Source organism: Epinephelus fuscoguttatus, linkage group LG1 (assembly GCF_011397635.1).
Source record: "Epinephelus fuscoguttatus linkage group LG1, E.fuscoguttatus.final_Chr_v1".
Taxonomy (NCBI): Eukaryota; Metazoa; Chordata; class Actinopteri; order Perciformes; family Serranidae; genus Epinephelus; species Epinephelus fuscoguttatus.
This window is the reverse complement of record NC_064752.1, coordinates 30,727,179-30,754,790: the sequence shown is the minus strand read 5'-3', so window position 1 is coordinate 30,754,790 and position 27,612 is coordinate 30,727,179. Positions and strand designations below refer to the sequence as shown.

The 27,612-nt window shown below is 40.6% G+C and overlaps 1 protein-coding gene across 2 annotated transcripts; it reads left to right on the top strand.

The window, feature by feature from the left end:
• The first annotated feature begins 584 nt into the window (after positions 1–584).
• Positions 585–27,582, top strand: LOC125896541 (inter-alpha-trypsin inhibitor heavy chain H3-like). 2 transcript variants are annotated; one of them, XM_049589169.1, is made up of 22 exons: positions 585–740; positions 1,079–1,108; positions 1,363–1,386; positions 3,902–4,056; positions 4,166–4,270; positions 4,412–4,574; positions 4,718–4,828; positions 4,987–5,115; positions 6,590–6,706; positions 6,788–6,956; positions 7,075–7,200; positions 7,318–7,499; positions 7,700–7,885; positions 7,981–8,120; positions 8,866–9,026; positions 9,268–9,294; positions 9,404–9,454; positions 9,939–10,052; positions 10,224–10,425; positions 10,519–10,691; positions 26,588–26,699; positions 26,800–27,582. In XM_049589169.1, the coding sequence occupies exons 1-22, from the start codon at positions 627–629 to the stop codon at positions 26,936–26,938; spliced, it is 2,730 nt and encodes a 909-aa protein (XP_049445126.1). In that variant the 5' UTR covers positions 585–626; the 3' UTR covers positions 26,939–27,582. The 2 variants fall into 2 exon arrangements, with proteins under 2 accessions (XP_049445126.1, XP_049445134.1); XM_049589177.1 differs by lacking the exons at positions 585–740; positions 1,079–1,108; positions 1,363–1,386; ... (15 more) ...; positions 10,224–10,425; positions 10,519–10,691 and adding exons at positions 14,106–14,252; positions 14,689–14,718; positions 14,997–15,020; ... (15 more) ...; positions 24,550–24,751; positions 24,845–25,017.
• Positions 27,583–27,612: the final 30 nt, after the last annotated feature.

Here is a 27,612-nt window from a genome sequence, read left to right as displayed (position 1 = left end):
AACTAAATTCAGTTGAAATACTGCCCATCTCTGCTGCTGGCCTTCTTCCAGTTAACGTAATTCAAAAACATACAAGAGTGTGTCTGACTTTCTTACAGCGCTCTACTGTTTGTTACCCAGTAAGTGGCAACTGACATAAACACACATGAGGTGAAGCAGCACAAGCTGCTAAGTGAAGGAGTTGAGACCAGTTGAGGGGTGGCTGAAGCAAGTATGTATCTGCTTGTAATTCACAAATTACAAAAATTCTTCTACATATAGCCACCTTTATTTTGCATTAAATAACACAACTATTTAAACATTTATATGCAGTGAATACATTTTTTATACAAATAATAGGGAATAACACAGATATCTAGCTAAATGCAATATGAACTCGCGGCTGTGACGAAATGTACTTGTGTTTGTGTTAGGAAGTATTGCCTTCACTAGACACTTTCCAGCCTGAGCACAGATATTTTCTTTGAGCTTTTGCACCAACTTTTGCACCTCAGGGCCTGCTGCACATTGAGCTCAGGTCTGTTGGTCAATACTCAGGGCAGCACACACACTTTTCGTCCCTCCCCCTGGCCAGAGAGCTGTTTTCTCAGCAGTGAAGTCAGCCACTGTTCAGTGGACGTTTGGTCATGTCTGGACTGCAGGGTGTTCGACTGCTGTTGCTGTGGGGCAGCGCCTGCCTCTGGCTGCCCGGCCTGGCCCAGGGAGCTCTGGTCATCTCCGGGGACCATGAAGCTCCGCAGGTAACTTAACACACCGACCTTTTTGTACTCTGTTTCTAAAATCACATTGTTTTACAGCAGAGGTAATCATTTTATCTGGTGGTTCCTGATTTAACCACTGGTCTGTTTTCATATGAAGAATCTCTTTAACATGAACTGTGAGACTTCAGATTTTTTTTTTTTTAACTTAAATCCTGCTCAGTTTTACTATCAAATTACTCCTTCTAACCTCTCCTCTCTGGTTGTATATGTGTGACACAATGTTAAATTTTTCTTATAAGCTGGTTCATGTTAGGTCAGTGTTTCTCTTCTAACATTATGGCACCATGTTGATTCACCCTGTTGTATTTGTATTTCAGGAGACAAGAGGAGCTGCCAGATCACTGCAGGTACTTTCCAGAAATTATTTACTGACAGACAGTCCTTTTATATCATGGTAAAAAATGTTATGCTGAAGTTGCATCTTTCTGCTTGTATATTTTGATACTCAAAGTAAAATGAATAAGGCTATTCTTACATGTAGATAATTCACATCATTAAATCCCATAAAGCAACAGTTGCAGAAGAAATTGCCAGATTTACACAGTGTTTAATTTTGATTTCTAAACTGAAAAGAATCTCCTATTTTATTTTTTTATTACAGAAAAGAAGTACAAATGAGGCCAAGGTAAGAAAATAATTGTATCTCTATTGGTCATAGTGAGAAATATTCAACTTAATTCAATACAACATTATTTATCTTGTAAGGACAATGGTACATGCAGCAGCTCACCACTAAGATCAACCATGTATCGGAGAAGAAAGAAAAAACTCCATTAATGACCAAACTAACAACTAAAGGCTGTGGAATCAGCTCGTCAATCAAGGTCAATAGACTCTCAGTGAAAGACTGGAAGAGAGTTTAGTTTTAAATTATCCACACTGTCTCTGTTTAGAGCATACAGCACCCAGGTTGACTCACCCAATCTGTCTCACACAACACTCCCAAAGTGGAATCAGTGACATAATGTCTTTTTAAACATTTTTTCAAGCTGTTATAATTTTCTTTGGCGTCGTTCAGGGCATTGTGCTGTGGACTGGACTCTGCTGTAAAAAAAAAACAAAAAACAATTTAGTCTGAAAAAACATAAATATAGCAGATCTTACAGTATTCACAGGACCAAGACACTGTATGTGAAGTGTTTGTAATCAGTAAAACCCCCAGAAATGTTTCATAGGGGTGGTCGGATGGGGCCACTCAAAATCTTGGGGTGACACATCTTAAACAAAAGCCATAACTAAATTTCAGGAATTCAATAATGTTGTTAAATTATATAGGCTTGTTGAAAACGGTCATTTTAAAAGTTAGGGAATCACATACTGATATATTTTGGTATCTTATCCACCTTACTCCAAACCCCCATGATACTTTGTGTGAATTATGGGTGCAACTTCCAGCATTGAGCCAAAACCGGGGATTTCTATTGGTAACAGTTTGTTTACAAGACTCTATTCTTCTTTCCAAGAGCCAATGGGAAATAAAACGTGGAACACACCGCCTGTCATAGCTCAAATGGGACTATGTGATCATACCTCTGCCATTTCTGACAGCCATCTCAAAGCATTGTTTTTTCAACCAAGTACGCTAACAATTAGCTTGCTCCGTTAAGATATTGTGAACTTTAACATGGCCCGAGCTAGCCTAAGGTAAACATCTGCTTATTGAGAGATACTAACACATTCGGCAAACATTGAACATAATTCATTATCAACTGTAGCTCCATGTAAATTAAATAAATGTGATGTTTCCCAGCTAATCCTCCGCTCGTCTGCGTTAACAACGCCGTTAACACATTTTTTCAAATTCTGATTGATTAAAAACTTCTGAGAGAAACATGATGCTGAATTTAGCAGCAGACTTCAGTAATAGGAATATAAAATAGTAGTTAAAGAAATAACTTTTGGCTTTCATTTTTATATGATATAAAGGAAGTACAGTAAATCAGTAACACATTCTCAGCCTTAATGACTAATACGTATTTCAAGGTAAGATGCTGAGTTTTTTTTATGACAAGCAATTTTCTAATGTAGGTTGAGAATGAAATCAGATGGGTAAAGACAGGGATATCATGTACTAACTTTGAGTGACGGACCTGTCAGGCCAGGCGTCATTCTCTTCTGCAAATTCTGATTTAATACTTTAACGCTATGTTTTCATTTTGTCCGTCCCATTCTTGTGAACGTGATGTCTCAAGAACACCTTGAGGGAATTTCTTAAACTTTGGTACAAACATCCATTCATGGATGGACTGATTATATTTTGTTGGTCCAAAGGCCAAGATAATTGTGACCTTGTATGTCTAACTGAATTTTCTCAAATTTGGCACAAACGTACACATGAACTCAACGATGAACTGATTAGAATTTGGTGGTACATGGTAAATGGACCTGCACACGTATAGCACCTTTCTAGTCATCTGACCACTCAAAGCACTTTTTACACTACGAGTCACATTCACACATTCACACGTACATTCACACACTGGTGGCCGAAGCTACCGTACACTCACATTCACACACCGATGCGATTTGAGGTTCAGTATCTTGTCGTCTTGTCGTATGTTGACGTATCTGTTCAAGGATACGTTGACATGCAGACAGGAGGAGCTGGAAATCGAACCACCGATCTTCCGATTGGTGGACGACCTGCTCTACCTCTGGGCCACAGCTGCCCAGGTCAAAGGTCAAGGTCACTGTGACCTCACAAAACATGTTTTAGGCCATAACCCAATAATTCATATGCTAATAACAAAATTTCACAAAAATGTCTGACATAAATGGCTGATGACATTGAAATCCAAATGGTCGAAGGTCACCTTCCTTATGACACAACAATCTTCTGAATAATAATAATAATAATAATTTTCAAACTGTGCTGATTGTAAAGATCTGTGCTGTGTGAAGCATTGATGTTTCCACAGGCATGGATGTAAACTGTAACTGCAACTGGTGGAGGCATACAACCACAAGGTGTTAATTCTAGTTTCTGATTATTTTTGTGAGGGGAGCCCAGCGATAGTATCAAGGTGGCCATGGCCCTCCTTGGCCACCCCTTGGTGGCACTACTGCTTGTAACATAGAGCTTTCCCTATTCAGTTGTGTTTCAGTCTTTCCATCTCTTCCTTCCTCTCTTTCTGTCTCAGGTGGAGGTGTACAGTGTGAAAGTGGACTGCACTGTGATGTCTCGTTTCGCCCACACCGTCATGACCTCCAAGGCTCGGAACAAAGCAAACTTCCCCCAGGAAATCTTCTTTGAAGTGGAGCTGCCCAAGACCGCCTTCATCACCAACTTCAGCATGTCAGTCCGTCTCCACTCTGATTTCCACTCTGTCTGTGACACTGTTCATCACTGCTTCCTCACTTTATTTGCCTTAAGTTGCATATTTCTCCATTTGTGTGCCTCACAGGGAAATTGATGGCCAGGTGTATGTTGGGCAAGTGAAAGAAAAAGAGAAAGCCAAGAAACAGTATGAGAAGGCTGTTTCCTCTGGACAGACTGCTGGACTGGTCAAGTGAGTCAAACAAAATAAAACAAATACATAAACATAGTATAGAATACACGTTCAAATAAACATGTTAGCTCTATATTTTAATGTACTAAACTGACCACTCAAACAGCAGAGGCTGTCAGTTATGCTTGTGTTTTATTGCAGGGCATCTGGAAGAAAGATGGAGAAGTTTTCAGTGTCTGTCAACATTGCAGCTGAAAGTAACGTGACTTTTATTCTGACCTACGAGGAGCTCCTTCAGAGGAAACTGGGCCAGTATGAGATTCTGACTCGAGTTAAACCCCAACAACGGGTCCAGGATTTTCAGGTGAACGCACCTCCATGTTCAAATCCTGTGTCTTGGTGATTTCAGATATTCTAAACGAATGGTTTAACTGACAGTGTGTGTGTGTGTGTGTGTGTGTGTGTGTGTGTGTGTGTGTGTGTGTGTGTGTGTGTGTGTGGAGACAGATAGTAACAAACATCTATGAGCCTCAGGGCATTTCTTATGTGGAAGCCCATGCAACCTTTCTCAGCAATGAGCTGCTCCCCCTGGTGGAGAAAGTGGTCACAGACAACAAGGTACAAAAAACAACAGGCCTTATAAGAAGTTGTCTCTGATTCTTTGCTTGTCTTACAGTCTCTGAATTTCAACTCTCTTATTTCTGCTCTCAAAATCTTTCTTTAAATTCAATAAAACAAGAGTGAGCTGAACTGGTTGTAACGTATCCCGTTGTCAGGCACACATCTCTTTCTCACCAACTATGGAGGAGCAGAGGAAGTGTCCAGATTGTGATGGGACACTCATCGACGGAGATTTTGTCATCAAGTACGACGTGAACCGAGCAAAGAGCCTCGGGGACATTCAGGTTAGCTGTCAACAAACACTGTACTCAGTACTTGCTTCGTGCACATTTAAATCAGGCTTTACGTGTAAAGCCAGCCCAACTGCCAGAAAGAAATGTTGGCATTGTACGTTTGTGCAAACCACAGTTATATTACATTTTGCACGATTCACATAGTTTAATGAGATGTTGGGACATTTCCAGCGATGTTAGTAGTGAGCAAACGGGGTATTTTAATCCACAAGATGATGTTTTTGTAACCCAAACTAAGTGGGCTTTTTTGCCCAGTCTAACCTCAAATAAACCACAGTGTTGTGACAACATTAAATTGAAAAGTGAAATGTAAAGAAACATGTCCACAACACATTAAACATACAATGTCACATATCCATGGTGTGCAGAAATGTACAGTACCATCATTTATTTTTGTGATTGGGATGGTAAAATTATATAGGTTTAACTGAGCAAAGACTTAGTTCAGACAGGACATGTTGTCAGTCTCAGCTCACATCCCAGCTACATCAGCTGATCTCAAACAGCCAGTCAACTGATGGAGCAGCTGATTGATGGAAGGGAGCCAGCTGATAGATCACATCATTCCTTTCTATGCAACCAATTGGTGAATCTCATTCAGGACGCCCTATTTAAACTGCTCTGGCCTGCCTACTGTTGCTGTTTCCTCTGCAAGCTGCTTTGCAACCAGCCTCCACCCCAGCTCCTCCCTTATGTTGTGTCTGACTTATCAATGTCATTTCTGTTTGTCATTGATGCTGCTCTGTTCTGTTCTACTCCTGGGGGGGGGTCTTTGCCTCTGCTCTCCCTGCCTTAGGTTTTCCATGTAGGCACATGGAAGGGCAGGGAGGTTTGCTTTTGCTTTCTCTGTCTTAAGGCTTTCCACGCAGGTGCGTGGAAGGACACAGAGGTGTGCTCTGTCTGCCTTAGGCTTTCCATATAGGGGCATGGAAGAGGCTTTCTGCGTAGGCCTGGGGAAAGGCAGAGAGACCCCAGAGCCATACAGCCAATTATAATACTGCAAATGGAAGTAAAGTTTTCCTTGACTAAAGTGTTCTGACTGAACTGTCTTTGTCTGAGGGCTGAGTTGTAAAATGAAACTGACCAATCTATGGTTAAATTGCCCAACGTGTAATGAATCAACTATATTTTATTGGAAAAATTCATCCAATTGTCATGTTGCCTTGTCATACTTTCTTTTTCCAATTCTCTTTTTATTAGGATTTTACATGGTTCACATGTTCATTGACATAACATTTCACCATTCTCATCCATTCATCCGTAAATTACAGTTGAATCTCCACAGTATATCCAAGACTATATAACTAATACAGAGATGAATGCTTGGTCCATCCACCATGTTATAAGGCAATCTGTTAATACAATATAAGAACTAAACTTCGTAGAACAGGAACGCTGGGGTGCACCTCCACTATATTTGCCTTGTCATACTTTCATGTATACTTCTGCTCTTCATTCTCTTCAGATTGTGAATGGATACTTTGTGCACTTCTTTGCTCCCCCTGACCTGCCCAGAGTCCCAAAAAATGTGGTGTTTGTGATTGACAGGAGTGGATCAATGAGTGGGAGAAAGATGCAACAGGTGAAAGACCATTCCTACTGTTATTGTGTATCGATGGTCACATGAACACATTTTGACCTCTGACCTTTTGACTCATTGTAGACACGACAGGCACTGCTGGCCATCCTCAAAGACCTCCATGAGGAGGACCACTTTGCTCTCGTCCCATTTGATAGCTATGTTGAGTTTTGGAGGAAATCACTTACCAAAGCAACCAAGGAAAACGTGGCTGAAGCAATGACATATGTCAGAGGGATAGATTCCCGCGGATGTAAATAGAAAAACAAGTGACATTACCTCTGTTGCTAAATTTCATCTTAACTCTGTAAATGACAGACATACACTCTCATACTACACATTTTACAGTATGTTGTGTGTTTTACTTCTAGCAACCAATATGAATGATGCACTGTTGAGAGGTGTGGAAATGCTGGTCAAAGACAGACAGGAGAAGAAGCTCCCAGAGAGGAGCGTCGATATGATTATTTTACTGACTGATGGAATGCCAGACGGGGGTGAGCATGCAGAGTGTGTTCATACTGTAGGATATACTGTTGTTATAAGTGTGCATTTGATCAATGTACTTTGTATTGAGCATTCATTTCCTGCATGTTGTATCTGTGCATTTGAAGGAAGGTCTCAGCTCCCGATTATTCAGGAGAATATGCGATCGGTTATTGGAGGAAACATGTCTCTGTTCTGTCTTGGATTTGGAAATGATGTGGATTATTCCTTCCTGGATGTGATGAGCAAACAAAACAAGGGAGTGGCCCGCAGAATCTTTGAGGGTTCAGATGCAGATATTCAACTTCAGGTAAAGGCTCCAACTCTAGGCTCTGAATACGTTTTTCTAAGCCAGTTCAAAGATTTTATGAAGCTAAATGTAAATAATACCAGCTATGCTGAATTCTTCCACAATTGTGTAATCACTACTCATAATAAAATGATGATAAAAACTCTTCATATGGAACATTTTGTACAAATATATGTAATGTGTATGTGCATTTATTCCAGGGTTTCTATGAGGAGGTGGCCAACCCTCTGCTTTCAGAGGTGGACCTGCGTTATCCTGAGAACACAGTGGACTTCCTGACTACCAACCACTACAGCCAGCTGTTTAACGGCTCAGAGATCGTGGTGGCCGGTCGGCTGATGGACAATGACCTGGACAATTTCATAGTGGAAGTGTTCGGCCAGGGGGTGAGGAGAAGGAAATGGCGGCAATTTAGAGACAATACAGATGTGGAGAGGTGATGTGTGTTTATTACTCTGAGTTTTTTTCCTCTCACCTGTAGTTTGAGGAGGACTTCAGGGTGCAGGGTCAGGCCAGTGCTGTGGATTGGGATGTGATATACCCAGATGAGGAGTACATCTTTGGAGATTTCACAGAGCGTCTGTGGGCCTACCTCACCATCCAGCAGCTACTGGAAAAGAGGTCTGATTGAGAAATTTCACTCAAGCTGAGACGTGAAATCTTTATTTACCATTGGTCTCATGAAAGTCTTTGTCAAAGGAGTACTTTACTCCCCAAATGGGCATTTGTATATAAAGTTCTCACCCTGAGTAACACTGAATCAATGTAGAAAACTTGTATGTCTCCACGCTGAATAAAGAATCCCACAACAGAGAAAATTCTTGATGAATTAAAGGCATAGTGGACCATCTTTAACAACAGCAAAACTATATCAAAACATCCATTTACGTGCTGTTACATAACTCATGCAATATAATCCAAGACTCATTTATTCAGTTGTATGCTCATTACTTTCCAAAAATGTGCATTTTCACTAAAAGCTTACTATTTCAAAACTGACCTGAAAATTAAACCAATGTAGGCTCTCTGCAAAGCTTGACCCCATCGACCAAACTAACTGACTGAGGCAGCAGTACACCAGCAGCTCCTGTGTTCAGCGATGTAAAATTACTGTGAGAATTCTCTCAGTTTTTAGATTTTTCGTTCACAGTGGAGGCATGCTAAAAAAATTTCTTCAGGAATCCAACATAATACGAGGTGTGTAATTGATGGCCATTTGGGGCTGAAGTATTCCTATAATAATACCTTTTGGGCATCACCTGAGAGCCCAAGATGAATCTTATAACTTTTTTTGTGAGATTCAGTGGTGGTTTTCTTGATGCCAGTGTCATTTGTGGCACCTTCAGTATATTTGTCCCTCCTGCAGCAAGAGCGGTGCCCCAGATGAGAAAACCAACGCCACAGCCAAGGCCCTGGACATGTCTCTGAAGTACAGCTTTGTCACCCCTCTCACCTCCATGGTGGTCACCAAGCCTGAAACTGAGGATGGAACAGACAGCCCTCTCATTGCTGACAAGCTGACTGAGGGTAAGGCAGGAAAGAGAGGGTTTAAAAAGTGATACTGGACAGGTTTTTCTAAACATGGCTGCTGTCAGGCTTTTCCCTGAAAAGGAAAGCCTTATTGTAAAACAATCACAAGTAACACTGACTACTGGATTCATGTTTTCATTAACATATTTCTCTTTCCTCAACTGCACCAGCAGAGGGTGGTGCTCCAGTTTGAACTGTGGAATATACTAAGTTGTTTTTGTCCATCTGTTTTTTACAGAGCAAAGACAACAGGCAGAGAGAGTGTGTAAGACAATCTTTTTTTTTTTTTTACCATATAGCATAAAAGATTCTTTTGGTATTAAATAAATTCACTGTATTGCTTTCAACTTGAATTTTATTGTTCCTGTTTCTAGCACATCGATATGTACCCCCTGCATATCACCAACCACCACCCACATATTTTGGTAAGTACATTTTTAGTTTTAGCTACATGGCTCTGGGTTTGGTAATATCAGCCTGTTGGTCAGCTGGTCTGTCTGTCGACCAAGAAATTTCGTAGCCCTTAAATATGCAAAACTTTAAGCCTTTAAAGATGTCAGGGAGTATAACATCACTTGGCTATAAACTGTTGCTTGACAAATTGACCCAGGGAAATTTACACTGAGCATTTGACCAAGGATAAAATAAAGCTTTCCTGAGAATGTAAATCCCTTAGAAGTGTCTTAATGTATCATTTTAAGAGAATATTGAGCTGGGGAACAGAGAATCCCAGGGACACAGATACGTTCCCACTCACTGTGAACATGTTAACATGGCTGTGGACTCCTGCGACCTTACCCCTATTCTTGTTCAAATGTTTCAATCAACATGTTGAGCCAAAACTATATTTAAAACAAAATCTCATCCATTTTGTTAATTGATGTCATTATACTCTGGTGTCACCTGCAGTGGATGGAGATCCTCATTTCATGATAGAGCTTCCTGACAGACACGACGCCCTGTGCTTCAATATCAACGACATGCCAGGAACCATTTTCAACCTGGTCAGAGACCCAGAACAAGGTCAGCCCTGAGTCCTGATTATCCTCATGACTTTGTTACCCCTTGATGTTTTGCCTCACACACATGTGTATTTCCTGGAGATGATTTAGGACACTTCTCATGTATGAGCCAGTAAACCACACCACTGCATCTAAAAACAGTGAGTGACTGAATCCTGTGTTGTTTCCTCAGGTATTTTGGTCAATGGCGAGACCATTGGAGACAAGAAGATTCCCCCTGATGGCAAAATTAACACCTACTTTTGGCGTTTCGGCATCATCCACCAGAGTCTGGGGGTGAGGCTGGAGGTGAGCACTCAGGATATCTCAGTGCTCCAGGATGGCAAACAAGTCAAAGTGCTGTGGTCTGATACAGCTGCTTTAAAAGGACCAAAGTAAGGACCCTTTATATGAGTAATATCAAACATAAACACCAGTTCAGGAAGAATAATTATCATCTTCCTCTCCTCCCCTTCTTCCTCCTCCAGCATGGATCTCCTCTTGACCAAGGATCGCAGCCTAACGGTTACTCTAAAGGATTCAGTCAAGTTTGTGGTCCTGCTTCACAAAGTGTGGAAGAAGCACCCGTACCATCGGGACTACTTGGGTTTCTACACCCTGGACAGCCACCTCCTGTCCCCTTCTGTTCACGGCCTGCTAGGTACGACATCACACACATGTCAGAGAGTAGACTGCATGCTTTAAGGTTCAATCACAAGTCAAAACCATTAATGTGGATTTGATTTCTGAAATTTCCTGTGATTTCTCCTCAGAGCAGAATAAAAATACAATCATAAAATAACCTGACACCAACAAAATCTGTCAGCCCAGAGAAGTTCCAGAATATCTGCCACTGCGTTTGGGGATTGCTCCTATGTGACATACATGCTGAGAGGAGTACACCAGTAGTAGTGAGCTGTTTATGGTACAAAAGCTTGCAGAAACCTACTGTAGACTTCCTGCTCAGCACCAAACTGCAGACAGACACATTAAGCAACTAGCTGGTGAAATAGTGGAGCATTTCGCAGCTAAACAGAAAGACATTCCCTCAGGGGTTGGTAGAAACTAAAACAGAGCAAAATGGAGGATGGATATTGGACTTACATTCATCAGGTTGCCAGAAACAGGACTCCAAATGTTTGATGATGTGTAAATAAGCACCTTTTTGCCAACATGATTGCCATCTGTCAGTCGACCTGAGAGTCAATATATGACGTGCCAGGTAGCCTCCTGGGTCAGGTTTTGACGTTCATGGATGGCGTCTTCATTGACACTTATTACATGCAGTGTGTCTTTTCAAAATACATATCTGTTTTCACAAGAAATGTACTGCTCATAGTATGCATTCAGTCTTTTTCAATGTAAACTTCCTACATAAGTAAAATAGCCTGGATCAAGGTTTATTTTTTAACTTTAGCCAACAATAATCCCTGGTTAGGTTTAGGTGACAAAAGCACATGGTCAGGTTTAGAAAAAAAAAAATCATAGTTTGGCATAAAATAACTATGGGTCTGACTAACGTCACGTCACGTCACGTCACGTCACGTCACGTCACGTCACGTCACGTCACATCTAGTACTGTAGTTTGCTAAACATACTGGCACACTGTGTAGTTGATAAAAAGACTTGACTGATTTTTGGTTTCACACGGGGAACGAATCGTTGGCTCCTGGGTGAAAGTCGGCCTTATTATTTTCACCTGTGGGGCCAGTAGGGGGGGCAATAGTTGTGTCAGGGGGGCCATGATTTTTTTTTTTTTTTTTTTAAATTGAAATGTACTGCTTGTGCATGTCATACCACCAGAAAGAGTATCTCAGTGCGTTAATTTCAAATGACATCCACTGCTTAAGCTATGGTATTTGATGAGTTCAGCAGCATCAAAATAGCCGCCATCCAGTGTGTATCATAGTGGTGCGAAGGTGCCTCTGTCGTGACTACCTGAGAAAAGATGCCAATGTATGTGATGACAGGGAGTGACCAGGTACACTGCAGGCCTCAGATAACTGCGCCATTAGAGTTTGGTGCACCAGTGTGTGTCCACTGTTAAAGCTGCCTATCAGCCATGTCTGTCTCACGTCCACAGTAGGGGCAATAGAGACTTCAAGGAGGGATGTGAAGAAAAAAAAAAAAAAAAAAATTAAATGTTTTTTGTGATGTTTATTCACAAAATGGAACGGAATGATTTAATTTTCAAATGATATTAACTTTCAATGGTGGTCGGGCCTTTTTAAAACAGTTTAAAAACAGGTTACACATCAGTGTCACTTACACCATGAATGAATGATTTAACATCTTGTACACAAGGCCCAACAGGCTTCATTCACAGCAGTGCATGGACAATGTCACAGTTTCTATCAGTGTAATTGCTGGAATTATAAGAACTGAAAGTAAATCTATCCCAAAATACTAAGATGTTCTGAGAGACAGCCTCAGCTGCCACTTGTATTGAAATAAATGGGACAAAGTTGATACAGATGGACTCAAGCTGGACTGAATCATTTCATTTTGTTTTTTGTTGTTTCTATCATTGTTTAGAAAAGACAGTTAAAATGTAACTTATGAGAAAATGGCATAAACATTATTTTTATAAATAAACTGCATGATGTGGGTAAATCCCAGCTGCAAGGTTCAGGACTGATTTTATACAGTAGATGTCATGTTGAGACATTTTCAGCCCATGAAATGTGAATACATTTGGTAGGAAATGTTAATATCAATACCAGCATTGATGTATTTCATCACAGTGCATTGATGTCATCTAGTTACAGCTCACAGACATGTTTGAGCATGGAGTACCACTTCAGTGTTTGTCATGTTTGACTTAGAGAGTGTCCATTTCAAACCCTGTTGCTTTTTGAATCCTAGTTTAAAGGAGAATACCACCTAAATTTATAGTTCCAGTATGTTATACCTAATTACACAGCCTAGAGCTGGCTGTTGTGAGTTCATGTTGCTTATTGTTCCTGACATGCCTTTAAGCATGACAAGTTACTTGAGATCACAAGCTCCATATAACTCCAGGCATGGTGGTGGTTGCCATTCTTCACCCAGTATTTAGGGCTAGAAGTAACACTGCTGTCTGGGGGAACACAAATGAAATGTGGTAGCTCATATGTTGCCGGGCCTCATGGGACATGACACATGATTCACTCTAATCAAAGGCTGTGATTAGGCTAATTGTTACGTGATTTATTTCTACAGCTTAAACCTGGCAATAAAAATGTGTCTTATTTGAGAATGAAATGACATATTAAATAATGTATTTTAAGTTTTTCAAATAGGCCTATACTAATGCAAGCTCATAAAGTATCTTGTTACAATTTTCTTTTTTTGTCCATCCAGCAAATACAAATTACAAACTACTTAAAAACAATTAAAGACCTTTGACTGAGATACTGCCCATCTCTGCTGCTGACCAAATCAAATAATGTTCAGTGTTTTTATTTGAGTTTACTTACTTATTTATTTATTTGGATAACTTCTCTGACAGGTGGGAACTGAAATAAACACACATGAGGCTGTTGAGTGAAATATTTGACAAGTTGAGGTGCCGAATGAAGCTAGAATTACTCATCACAGACTTTCAAATCTTAAATCAAAATGTGGCTGATTTGTTTGTGTATTAACTGGAAATAATACATTTCCAATATCCAATATCTCTAACACAGTTTTATAACAGGTTGAGTTCACAGACCACTTCTTGACTTATGATACCATAAAACTGAAAACGCGACCCTCACCAAAAAGTTGGTTACTCTCAGATAATTTAACATAGTAGATGAGTGCAGGTGAACAAAGCAAACACGTTGATGTTACATTTTTGTTTCTGTGACCTTCAAAGGACCAGAAAATATATCTGTGTGCCAACCAACCCCAGTCTCCTACTGTGTTTATATAAGGCATGATGGCCTACAATAAAAAACAGCCTGAGCACAGATATTTTCTTTGAGCTTTTGCACCAACTTTTGCACCTCAGGGTCTGCTGCACATTGAGCTCAGGTCCGTTGGTCAATACTCATGGCAGCACACACACTTTTCGTCCCTCCCCCTGGCCAGAGAGCTGTTTTCTCAGCAGTGAAGTCAGCCACTGTTCAGTGGACGTTTGGTCATGTCTGGACTGCAGGGTGTTCGACTGCTGCTGCTGTGGGGCAGCGCCTGCCTCTGGCTGCCTGGCCTGGCCCAGGGGGCTCTGGTCATCTCTGGGGACCATGAAGCTCTGCAGGTAACTTCACACACCGACCTTTTTGATTCCAAAATCACATTGTTTTACAGCATTTTATCTGGTCTGTTTTCATATGAAGAATCTCTTTAACATGAACGGTGTGTAACTTAACACACCGACCTTTTTGTACTCTGTTTCTAAAATCACATTGTTTTACAGCAGAGGTAATCATTTTATCTGGTGGTTCCTGATTTAACCACTGGTCTGTTTTCATATGAAGAATCTCTTTAACATGTGCGACTTCAGATTTTTTTTTTTTAACTTAAATCCTGCTCAGTTTTACTATCAAATTACTCCTTCTAACCTCTCCTCTCTGTTTGTATATGTGTGACACAGAATGTTAAGTTTTTCTTATAAGCTGGTTCATGTTAGGTCAGTGTTTCTCTTCTAACATTTTGGCACCATGTTGATTCACCCTGTTGTATTTGTATTTCAGGAGACAAGAGGAGCTGCCAGATCACTGCAGGTACTTTCCAGAAATTATTTACTGACAGACAGTCCTTTTATATCATTGTAAAAATGTTACACTAAAGTTGCATCTTTCTGCTTGTACATTTTAATTCTCAAAGTAAAATGAATAAGCCTATTTTTACATGTAGATAATTCACATTATTAAATCCCATAAAGCAACAGTTGCAGAAGAAATTGCCAGATTTACACAGTGTTTCATTTTGATTTCTCAACTGAAATGTTGACTGGTTTTTTTGTTTGTTTGTTTGTTTTTTATTGTTTTTATTGTTACAGAAAAGAAGTACAAATGAGGCCAAGGTAAGAAAATAATTGTATCTCTATTGGTCATAGTGAGAAATATTCAACTGAATTCACTACAATTTTAACGATCATGTAAAGACACTGGTATATGCAGCAGCTCACCACAAAGATCAGCCATGTATTGGAGAAGGAAGAAAAAACTCAATTAATGACCAAACTAACAACTAAAGGCCGTGGAATTAGCTCATCGATCAAGGTCAATAGACTTGGTGAGATGAGATGAAGAGGGAGCTGAGGATCTGGATTTGAAGAGGAGTGGGCTTTTGATGAGCTTGTCCTGGTCTCTGGATAAGGTGGAGGTGAATGGGGTGGAGGAGGGAACGACGATTTTGCCTAAAATGACAGCTGACAGCTTAAAAGTTTGGCAGGATCAACATGAATGGCTGATGGAGATCGTGGCAAAGTTTGATTGGCTAACTGGGAGAGGGAACACCCACAGTCAGTTGATTGGTGGAAGTGGTGAAAGTGGGATGGAGAGAGAATTGCAAATGGATGTAGCATAAAGAAAGTCTTCCTGATTGAACTCATACTGAGCTTCATGTCTTTTTAGAAATGTCTTCAAGCTGTTATATTATATATCTTTGGCATCACATTTAATGTTTTATCTGTACATGCATATGTCAGGCGATTCATTGTTTTTCAAATGCACTGGTTGTCCATTTACTCAAAACAACAAATGTACAGCTTGAATTTGAAAGATTACATTGATTGTTAGGAACAAAATATTTACCGGGAACTAGCCTTCTCAAGTTACTAACACCACAAAGAGGCCTTCAAATATTATGCCTCTGTGCCGGTGACAGCTGTGGCCGGAGACATTATGTTTTCATGTTGTCTGTCCCATTCTTGTGAACGTGATATCTCAAGAACGCCTGCAGTGAATTTCCTCAAATTTGGCACAAACGTACACATGAACTCAACGATGAACTGATTAGAATTTGGTGGTACATGGTAAATGGACCTGCACTCGAATAGCGCCATTCTACTCATCTGACCACTCAAAGAGCTTTTTATGCTATGAGTCACATTCACCCGTTCACACAAACATTCACACACTGGTGGCCAAAGCTACCGTACACTCACACTCACACACCGATGCGATTTGAGGTTCAGTATCTTGTCTTCTTGTCGTATGTTGACGTATCTGTTCAAGGATACGTTGACATGCAGACAGGAGGAGCTGGAAATCGAACCACTGATCTTCTGATTGGTGGACGACCTACTCTACCTCTGGGCCACAGCTGCCCAGGTCAAAGGTCAAAGTCACTGTGACCTCACAAAACATGTTTTTGGCCATAACTCAAGAATTCATATGCTAATAACAAAATTTCACACAAATGTCTGATAGAAAAAAACTTAACAAGTGATAACATTTATATCCAAATGGTCGAAGGTCAACTTCCTTATGACACAACAATCTTCTAAAGAAAAACATTTCTGGTCATTATTTAACATCATAGCTCAGGAACAGAAGGGAAGACATTTGGTCAGATAATAATTATATAATTATATAATAATAATAATAATAATAATTTTCAAACTGTGCTGATTGTAAAGATCTGTGCTGTGTGAAGCATTGATGTTTCCACAGGCATGGATGTAAACTGTAATTGCAACTGGTGGAGGCATACAACCACAAGGTGTTAATTCTAGTTTTTGATTATTACTGTAAAGAGAGGCCAATGACTGTATCAAGGTGGCTGTCGCCCTTCCTGCCACCCCTTGGTGGCGCTGCTCTTTGTAGCAGAAGGCTTTCCCTATTCAGTTGTGTTTCAGTCTTTCCATCTCTTCCTTCCTCTCTTTCTGTCTCAGGTGGAGGTGTACAGTGTGAAAGTGGACTGCACTGTGATGTCTCGTTTCGCCCACACCGTCATGACCTCCAAGGCTCGGAACAAAGCAAACTTCCCCCAGGAAATCTTCTTTGAAGTGGAGCTGCCCAAGACCGCCTTCATCACCAACTTCAGCATGTCAGTCCGTCTCCACTCTGATTTCCACTCTGTCTGTGACACTGTTCATCACTGCTTCCTCACTTTATTTGCCTTAAGTTGCATATTTCTCCATTTGTGTGCCTCACAGGGAAATTGATGGCCAGGTGTATGTTGGGCAAGTGAAAGAAAAAGAGAAAGCCAAGAAACAGTATGAGAAGGCTGTTTCCTCTGGACAGACTGCTGGACTGGTCAAGTGAGTCAAACAAAATAAAACAAATACATAAACATAGTATAGAATACACGTTCAAATAAACATGTTAGCTCTATATTTTAATGTACTTAACTGATCACTCAAACAGCAGAGGCTGTCAGTTATGCTTGTGTTTTATTGCAGGGCATCTGGAAGAAAGATGGAGAAGTTTTCAGTGTCTGTCAACATTGCAGCTGAAAGTAACGTGACTTTTATTCTGACCTACGAGGAGCTCCTTCAGAGGAAACTGGGCCAGTATGAGATTCTGACTCGAGTTAAACCCCAACAACGGGTCCAGGATTTCCAGGTGAACGCACCTCCATGTTCAAATCCTGTGTCTTGGTGATTTCAGATATTCTAAACGAATGGTTTAACTGACAGTGTGTGTGTGTGTGTGTGTGTATGGAGACAGATAGTAACAAACATCTATGAGCCTCAGGGCATTTCTTATGTGGAAGCCCATGCAACCTTTCTCAGCAATGAGCTGCTCCCCCTGGTGGAGAAAGTGGTCACAGACAACAAGGTACAAAAAACAACAGGCCTTATAAGAAGTTGTCTCTGATTCTTTGCTTGTCTTACAGTCTCTGAATTTCAGCTCTCTTATTTCTGCTCTCAAAATCTTTCTTTAAATTCAATAAAACAAGAGTGAGCTGAACTGGTTGTAACGTATCCCGTTGTCAGGCACACATCTCTTTCTCACCAACTATGGAGGAGCAGAGGAAGTGTCCAGATTGTGATGGGACACTCATCGACGGAGATTTTGTCATCAAGTACGACGTGAACCGAGCAAAGAGCCTCGGGGACATTCAGGTTAGATGAAATCAGTACATTTTAGGCCGTCTTTGTTGTGACAAAACAGGTATTTTTATCGAGGGGTTCTCACATTTACAGCCATGTTTGTCGTGACCAGACCAGGTATTTTAAGCCACAATGTTTTTTTTATCCCAAAGTGAGTGGGGGTTTTGCCCAACCTAACCTCACATAAACCAAAGCACTGTGATAACATCAAATTGAAAGGTGTCCGCTACTTAAAAAACATACAATGTCACATATCCATGGTGTGCAGAAATGTACAGTACCAACATTTACTCTTGTGACTGGGGTGGTTAAATGATGCAGATTTACTGTCTTTGTCTGAGGGTTGAGTTGTAAAATAAAACTGACCAATCTGTGGTTAGACTGTCCAACAACATGAAATAAATCAACCATATTTAATGGGAAAAAATTTATCCAATTCTCATGTTTTCCTCCCTTTCAGATTGTGAATGGATACTTTGTGCACTTCTTTGCTCCCCCTGACCTGCCCAGAGTCCCAAAAAATGTGGTGTTTGTGATTGACAGGAGTCAATCAATGAGTGGGAGAAAGATGCAACAGGTGAAAGACCATTCCTACTGTTATTGTGTTTCTAATATATTGATGGCCACATGAACACATTTTGACCTCTGACCTTTTGACTCATTGTAGACACGACAGGCACTGCTGGCCATCCTCAAAGACCTCCACGAGGAGGACCACTTTGCTCTCATCCCATTTGATAACCGTGTTGAGTTTTGGAGGAAATCACTTACCAAAGCAACCAAGGAAAACGTGGCTGAAGCAATGACATATGTCAGAGGGATAAATTACCGCGGATGTAAATAGAAGAACAAGTGACATTCATTTCATTTCATCTTAACTCTGTAAATGACAGACATACACTCTCATACTACACATTTTACAGTATGTTGTGTGTTTTACTTCTAGCAACCAATATCAATGATGCACTGTTGAGAGGTGTGGAAATGCTGGTCAAAGACAGGCAGGAGAAGAAGCTCCCAGAGAGGAGCGTCGATATGATTATTTTACTGACTGATGGAATGCCAAATGTTGGTGAGCATGCAGAGTGTGTTCATACTGTAGGATATACTGTTGTTATAAGTGTGCATTTGATCAATGTACTTGTATTGAGCATTCATTTTCTGCATGTTGTATCTGTGCATTTGAAGGAGAGCGTTACACCCCAAACATTCAGGAGAATGTGCGATCAGCTATGGGAGGAAACATGTCTCTGTTCTGTCTTGGATTTGGAAATGATGTGGATTATTCCTTCCTGGATGTGATGAGCAAACAAAACAAGGGAGTGGCCCGCAGAATCTTTGAGGGTTCAGATGCAGATATTCAACTTCAGGTAAAGGCTCCAACTCTAGGCTCTGAATACGTTTTTCTAAGCCAGTTCACAGATTTTATGAAGCTAAATGTAAATAATACCAGCTATGCTGAATTCTTCCACAATTGTGTAATCACTACTCATAATAAAATGATGATAAAAACTCTTCATATGGAACATTTTGTACAAATATATGTAATGTGTATGTGCATTTATTCCAGGGTTTCTATGAGGAGGTGGCCAACCCTCTGCTTTCAGAGGTGGACCTGCGTTATCCTGAGAACACAGTGGACTTCCTGACTACCAACCACTACAGCCAGCTGTTTAACGGCTCAGAGATCGTGGTGGCCGGTCGGCTGATGGACAATGACCTGGACAATTTCATGGTGGAAGTGTTCGGCCAGGGGGTGAGGAGAAGGAAATGGCGGCAATTTAGAGACAATACAGATGTGGATAGATGATGTGTGTTTATTACTCTGAGTTTTTTTCCTCTCACCTGTAGTTTGAGGAGGACTTCAGGGTGCAGGGTCAGGCCAGTGCTGTGGATTGGGATGTGATATACCCAGATGAGGAGTACATCTTTGGAGATTTCACAGAGCGTCTGTGGGCCTACCTCACCATCCAGCAGCTACTGGAAAAGAGGTCTGATTGAGAAATTTCACTCAAGCTGAGACCTGAAATCTTTATTTACCATTGGTCTCATGAAAATCTTTGTCAAAGGAGTACTTTACTCCCCAAATGGGCATTTGTATATAAAGTTCTCACCCCGAGTAACACTGAATCAATGTAGAAAACTTGGAAGCCTCCATGGTGAAGTAAGAATCCAAAAACAGAGAAAATTCTTGATGAATTAAAGGCATAGTGGACCATTTTTGACAACAGCAAAACTATATCAAAACATCCATTTATGTGCTGTTACATAACTCATGCAATATAATCCAAGACTCATTTATTCAGTCGTATGCTCAGAACTTCTCAAACGTGCATTTTTGGGGCGTCGGTAGTGTAGTGGATAGTGCCGGCGCCCCATGTACAGAGGCGTTGCCTCAGCGCAGTGGTCGCAGGCTCGAGTCTGGCTTGCAACCATTTATTGCATGTCATCCCCTGCTCTGTCTCTCACCCCATTTCACTCTGTCCCATACATTAAAGGCAAAAAAAAGCCCGAAAAAATAAGCTTTAAAAAACAAAAAAAAAGTGCATTTTCACTAAAAGCTAACTATTTAAATTGAACTGTAAATTAAACCAATGTCGGCTCTCTGCAAAGCCAGAGCCCATCAATAAAATACTTATTTTCCCTTGTTTTTCCCCATAGGAGCTGCTGGTATGTCACTGCCTCGATCATTTAGTTTGTTTGTGTTATTGTGTGGCTTTTGATGTTCTTTTTTAAATGGTTAGTTAAGATTCAGCAAAGTCACTCAATATCACAAACAAACTAAGTGATCAAGGCAGCAGTAGACCAGCAGCTCCTGTGTTCAGCGAGGTAAAATTACTGTGAGAATTTTTTCAGTATTTAGATTTTGCAGTCAACATGGAGGCATGTGAAAAAAAACAAAGTTTTCCTCCTGAAATAAGCGTGACACAGGGTGAGTAATCGATCTGCAAATGATCATTTGAAGTATGACGATGGGGTTGAAGTATTCCTTTAATAATACCTTTTGGGCATTGTCTTGTAATATATTTTTTTGATTCAGTGGTGTTTTCTTAATGCTAGTGCAATGTGTGGCACCTTCAGTATATTTGTCCCTCCTGCAGCAAGAGTGGTGCCCCAGATGAGAAAACCAACGCCACAGCCAAGGCCCTGGACATGTCTCTGAAGTACAGCTTTGTCACCCCTCTCACCTCCATGGTGGTCACCAAGCCTGAAACTGAGGATGGAACAGACAGCCCTCTCATTGCTGACAAGCTGACTGAGGGTAAGGCAGGAAAGAGAGGGTTTAAAAAGTGATACTGGACAGGTTTTTCTAAACATGGCTGCTGTCAGGCTTTTCCCTGAAAAGGAAAGCCTTATTGTAAAACAATCACAAGTAACACTGACTACTGGATTCATGTTTTCATCAACATATTTCTCTTTCCTCAACTGCACCAGCAGAGGGTGGTGCTCCAGTTTGAACTGTGACTATACTAAGTTGTTGTTGTCCATCTGTTTTTGCAGAGCAAAGACAACAGGCAGAGAGAGTGTGTAAGACAGTCTCTTTTTTTACCATATAGCATAAAAGATTCTTTTGGTATGAAATAAATTGCCTGTATTGCTTTCAACTTGTATGTTATTGTTCCTGTTTCTAGCACATCGATATGTACCCCCTGCATATCACCCACCACCACCCACATATTTTGGTAAGTACATTTTTAGTTATAGCCACATGACTCTGCATTTGGTAATGTCAGCATGTTTGTCAGTTCGTCTGTCAATCTGCCAAAAACATTTAGTGCAGACATTCATGGTCCTCAGAGGATGAGCCCTAATGACTTTGGCAATACCTGACTTTTTATTAAGCACCACCATCAAGTCAAAATCTCCTATGCCTATGCAGTGAAATATCCTCAACGTCTACAAAACAGACTGGCTCAAAGTTTGAACAGATATTCAGGGTCCTTTTATTTATTCAACACTTTCATTTCTGACCAAATACTTGCAAAATGAATGACATTTCCCAGCTACCAGTCCACACTCCATATCTGGTCTGGGCGTGGACTTGAACTGGTGACGTCCAGTTCCCACGCCAAGTCCCTATGGACTGACCTACTGCCGCCACAAAGAGATGTCAGAGTGAGAGGGCTGCCTATGGATGGACAGGCGCCCCGAGCAGTTGGGGGGGGGGGGTTGGTGCCTTTTGGTATGATTTGGCAGTGCCCGGGAGGAGAAATGGCACCTCTCCAGCTACCAGTCCACGCTCCATATCTGGTCCGGGTGACATGCCATGTATTGGGACACACTAAATCTTTTTCTGACATACAATATAGTATGGTAGTATGGCACCCCAGACTAACGTCCAAGAACACAAAAGTGAATCCACAAAATATCTCCAACATGCTCATCTGTAGTGATCCAAGTGTCCTGAAGCCCCGACATAAAAAGTTGTTTCGAAAAGCGTCATATGAACTCTGTTTTTAGCCTCACTGTAGCCTGTAGCTCTGACTGCTTCTCTGTGTTCATGTTTGTTTAATCTAAATCTAAATGTTAAATCTAAATGTTGCATCTAAATCTAAATGTTAAATCTAAATTTAGATGTTAAATCTAAATCTAAACATAAAATGTTAAATCTAAATGTTAAATTTTAAATCTAAATGTTAAATATAAATATAAATGTTTCATCTAAATCTAAATGTTAAATCTAAATTTAAATGTTAAATCTAAATCTAAACATAAAATGTTAAATCTAAATGTTAAATTTTAAATCTAAATGTTAAATATAAATATAAATGTTTCATCTAAATCTAAATGTTAAATGTTAAATCTAAATGTTACATCTAAATCTAAATTTAAATGTTAAATCTAAATCTAAATGTTAAATCTAAATGTGCTTGGTGAAACTAAATACTTAGCTAATATGCAAATGCAAACTGCTGTTCACAGGATGTACCAAAATAAAAGCCTGGATGGTCAGACTGTGTTTATTGCATGAAATAACATAGTAAAACCAAACTAATCAGAGAAAATGAACAATTGAACGTACATCAGCATGATAAGAACTACCTAAAATGACAGAAACCATGTTTGGGGAAATTTTATTTGACGTGTACTTTGAGTTTGAGGAAATTCACTGAGAACCTAGAAACTAGTCCATACCCATTGAGTGCACAGTTGCCCACGTACAGTTTCACATGGTGTGTGTTTGGGATACAAGTCATAGGAGATTGCAAATAAATAGTCAACTGAACCCATTAAAAAAAGCAATTTATTCAGACAGAGTTTTTGTGGATTTGATGTATATTGTACATGTGTTATGATTGCTTGCTTTATTGAAAGTACAGTAGTACCATTGCCAGTAGTAGGATAGTTAGTGGGCTAAAACTGTACATTAGTAGTTGAGGTAGCACGTTGAAAGGCAGATAGTTAAAATGTTTATATGTTGTATTGACTTAAAAGTGGGGAGCACTGGTAGAATGACTGCCTGACTGCCTGACAGAATGACACACTGACAGTTTCAGTGATTATGTACAGCATACCATACCATGACTTAGTCATACCAAAAATTAGAAAAAAAACCCAGCATTCAGCCACAGGGGGAGCCATAGATATCGGTCGCATTTTAGCCATTTTTAAGCATTTTTCTGTAGTTACAGTGCCACCCAGTTGCCAATTAGAGTTAAATTTCTCCAGTCACCTAGAGGCGTCCTGTTCTACATTTCTACCAAGTTTAGTAAAAATCGATATGGCGGTTAGGCCTAGATAAGAAATTAGCTCTCTAGCGCCCCCATTTTGTTTGATGGGGTCAATAATGGAGGGGTCCCCTCAGATTATGTGTGGTCATATGCCTACAAAGTTGCGTGGTGATCGGTGAAACCCTTGAGATGTTAGACACCTTTATGTGATGAGCCACGCCCTCCGCAATATTCATTGCCTTATAGAAGCTCAGTTTTAGTAAGTTTTCCAACTTTTGTCAAGAGGGAACTTTATATATTGGTCCCTAGATTATGTTCACTGAGTTTCATGCAGATCAGTCAAACTTCCTAGGAAGAGATCGATTTTAAGTGTTTTTCAAAAATTTCAAAATGGTGGAAAATCTATATAACCAGAAGTTATGGGTTCTTGAGGCAAATCTGTTCCTCATGAGGAGAGGCATCTCTAGCCTAGTAAGATGTAGACATGGTCTTAGTCTTGCTGAGATGTCATCACCAGCATATTGAGCCAAAACTATGTTCGAAACAAAATCTCATCCATTTTGTTAATTGATGTCATTATACTCTGGTGTCACCTGCAGTGGATGGTGATCCCCATTTCATGATAGAACTTCCTGACAGAGACGACGCCCTGTGCTTCAATATCAACGACATGCCAGGAACCATTTTCAACCTGGTCAGAGACCCAGAACAAGGTCAGCCCTGAGTCCTGATTATCCTCATGACTTTGTTACCCCTTGATGTTTTGCCTCACACATGTGTACTTCCTGGAGACAATTTAGGACGCTGCTCATGAGCCAGTAAACCACACCCCTGCATCTAAAAACAGTGAGTGACTGAATCTTGTGTTGTTTCCTCAGGTATTTTGGTCAATGGCGAGACCATTGGAGACAAGAAGATTCCCCCTGATGGTAAAATTAACACCTACTTTTGGCGTTTCGGCATCATCCACCAGAGTCTGGGGGTGAGGCTGGAGGTGAGCACTCAGGACATCTCAGTGCTCCAGGATGGCAAACAAGTCAAAGTGCTGTGGTCTGATACAGCTGCTTTAAAAGGACCAAAGTAAGAACCCTTTATATGAGTAATATCAAACATAAACACCAGTTCAGGAAGAATAATTATTATCGTCCTCTCCTCCCCTTCTTCCTCCTCCAGCATGGATCTCCTCTTGACCAAGGATCGCAGCCTAACGGTTACTCTAAAGGATTCAGTCAAGTTTGTGGTCCTGCTTCACAAAGTGTGGAAGAAGCACCCGTACCATCGGGACTACTTGGGTTTCTACACCCTGGACAGCCACCTCCTGTCCCCTTCTGTTCACGGCCTGCTAGGTACGACATCACACACATGTCAGAGAGTAGACTGCATGCTTTAAGGTTCAATCACAAGTCAAAACCATTAATGTGGATTTGATTTCTGAAATTTCCTGTGATTTCTCCTCAGAGCAGAATAAAAATACAATCATAAAATAACCTGACACCAACAAAATCTGTCAGCCCAGAGAAGTTCCAGAATATCTGCCACTGTGTTTGGGGATTGCTCCTATATGACATACATGCTGAGAGGAGTACACCAGTAGTAGTGAGCTGTTTATGGTACAAAAGCTTGCAGAAACCTACTGTAGACTTCCTGCTCAGCACCAAACTGCAGACAGACACATTAAGCAACTAGCTGGTGAAATAGTGGAGCATTTCGCAGCTAAACAGAAAGACATTCCCTCAGGGGTTGGTAGAAACTAAAACAGAGCAAAATGGAGGATGGATATTGGACTTACATTCATCAGGTTGTCAGAAACAGGACTCCAAATGTTTGATGATGTGTAAATAAGCACCTTTTTGCCAACATGATTGCCATCTGTCAGTCAACCTGAGAGTCAATATATGACGTGCCAGGTAGCCTCCTGGGTCAGGTTTCGACGTTCATGGATGGCGTCTTCATTGACACTTATTACATGCAGTGTGTCTTTTCAAAATACATATCTGTTTTCACAAGAAATGTACTGCTCATAGCATGCATACGGTCTTTTTCAATGTAAACTTCCTACATAAGTAAAACAGCCTGGATCAAGGTTTATTTTTTAACTTTAGCCAATACAACAATAATCCCTGGTTAGGTTTAGGTGACAAAAGCACATGGTCATGTTTAGAAAAAAAAAATCATAGTTTGGCATAAAATAACTATGGGTCTGACTAACATCACGTCACGTCACGTCACGTCACGTCACGTCTAGTACTGTAGTTTGCTAAACATACTGGCACACTGTGTAGTTGATAAAAAGACTTGACTGATTTTTGGTTTCACATGGGGAACGAATCGTTGGCTCCTGGGTGAAAGTCGTGTGTTTGTTTGTCCCTTCCACCTCCCCTCACGCCCACCCTTTGGGGACTTTCTCGCTCTTTACACTATGATTGTTGCCAGCTGGGTCAGAAATAGCTACTGCTTGGTGCATGTCATACCACCAGAAAGAGTATCTCAGTGCGTTATTGTCTGACATCCACTGCTTAAGCTATGGTATTTGATGAGTTGGGGCCAGCAGCATCAAAAATAGCCGCCATCCAGTGTGTATCATAGTGGTGCGAAAGGTGCCTCTGTACGTGACTACCTGACACCAAAAGCAATGACGAAGTTTGATGACTTGGGAGTGAGAACAGGCTGTCCTAACAAACTGCGCCATTAGGTTGGTGCACCACAGACTGTTAAAGCTGTAATATCAGCCTTATTATTTTCACCCGTGGGGCCAGTAGGGGGGGCAATAGTTGTGTCAAGGGGGCCATGATTTTTTAAAAAAAAAATAAATAAATAAAATTAAATGTTTTTTGTGATGTTTTGCGGCAAAATGTGGTTAACGGAATGATTTAATTTTCAAATGATATTAACTTTCAATGGTGGTTCGTCCTCCAGGTCAGTTCTACCATGGGATTGAATATGAGGTGTCAGACCTGCGTCCAGGTGAAGTCCCAGAGAAACCAGATGCCACCATGTATGTGAAAGGACAGGAGCTCAATGTGACCAGGTACACTGCAGGCCTCAGATAAGTGTGGAAGAGTTTGCTGCATGCAGTGTGTGTCCACTGAATAAACTGCCTACATGACCATGTCTGTCTCGGTCCACAGAGGCTGGCAGAGAGACTTCAGGAGGGATGTGAAGAACGGAGAAAATGTTCCCTGCTGGTTTATTCACAGTAATGGAACCGGCCTCATCGATGGAGAGGCTGCAGACTACATTGTGTCGGGCCTTTTTAAAACAGTTTAAAAACAGGTTACACATCAGTGTCACATACACCATGAATGAATGATTTAACATCTTGTACACCAGGCCCAACAGGCTTCATTCACAGCAGTGCATGGACAATGTCACAGTTTCTATCAGTGTAATTGCTGGAATTATAAGAACTGAAAGTAAAATGAACACAAAATACTGAGGGGTTCTGAGAGAGCTGCCACTTGTATTGAAATAAATGGGACAAAGCTGTTAAAGATGGACTCAAGCTGGATTTAATAGCTTTATTTTAGTGTTTCATTTACAACAGATAATGCTGTTTAGTTTGGTTATTCCCCCTTTCTCTGAAAACACTTTTGAATTTGACAGTGCCTAGTGTAGTGCTGCAGGGATGAGTTCTAAAACCCTCGTCTCTAAGTCAGTGGGTTTTTTGAATGGGTTTTTGGTTAGATGCCTTTCATTAGGTTTGTGGTTAAGACAAGCTTGAGAGACTTTCACGTTTTGTTTTACTGCATAAAATAACACCAGGAAATACCCCATGCCTGAATTCTGAAGCTTCTGAAGCTAAATAAGACTATAGAACATCATTGAACGTAACTGCATTAATGTTTCAAAAAAGTGGTGTTCATTTGTGAAGATTATCTTGCTGAACAAAATATAAAATATCGTAAACTTTTGTTTGCCACTTATCTTATTTTCTGCAATAA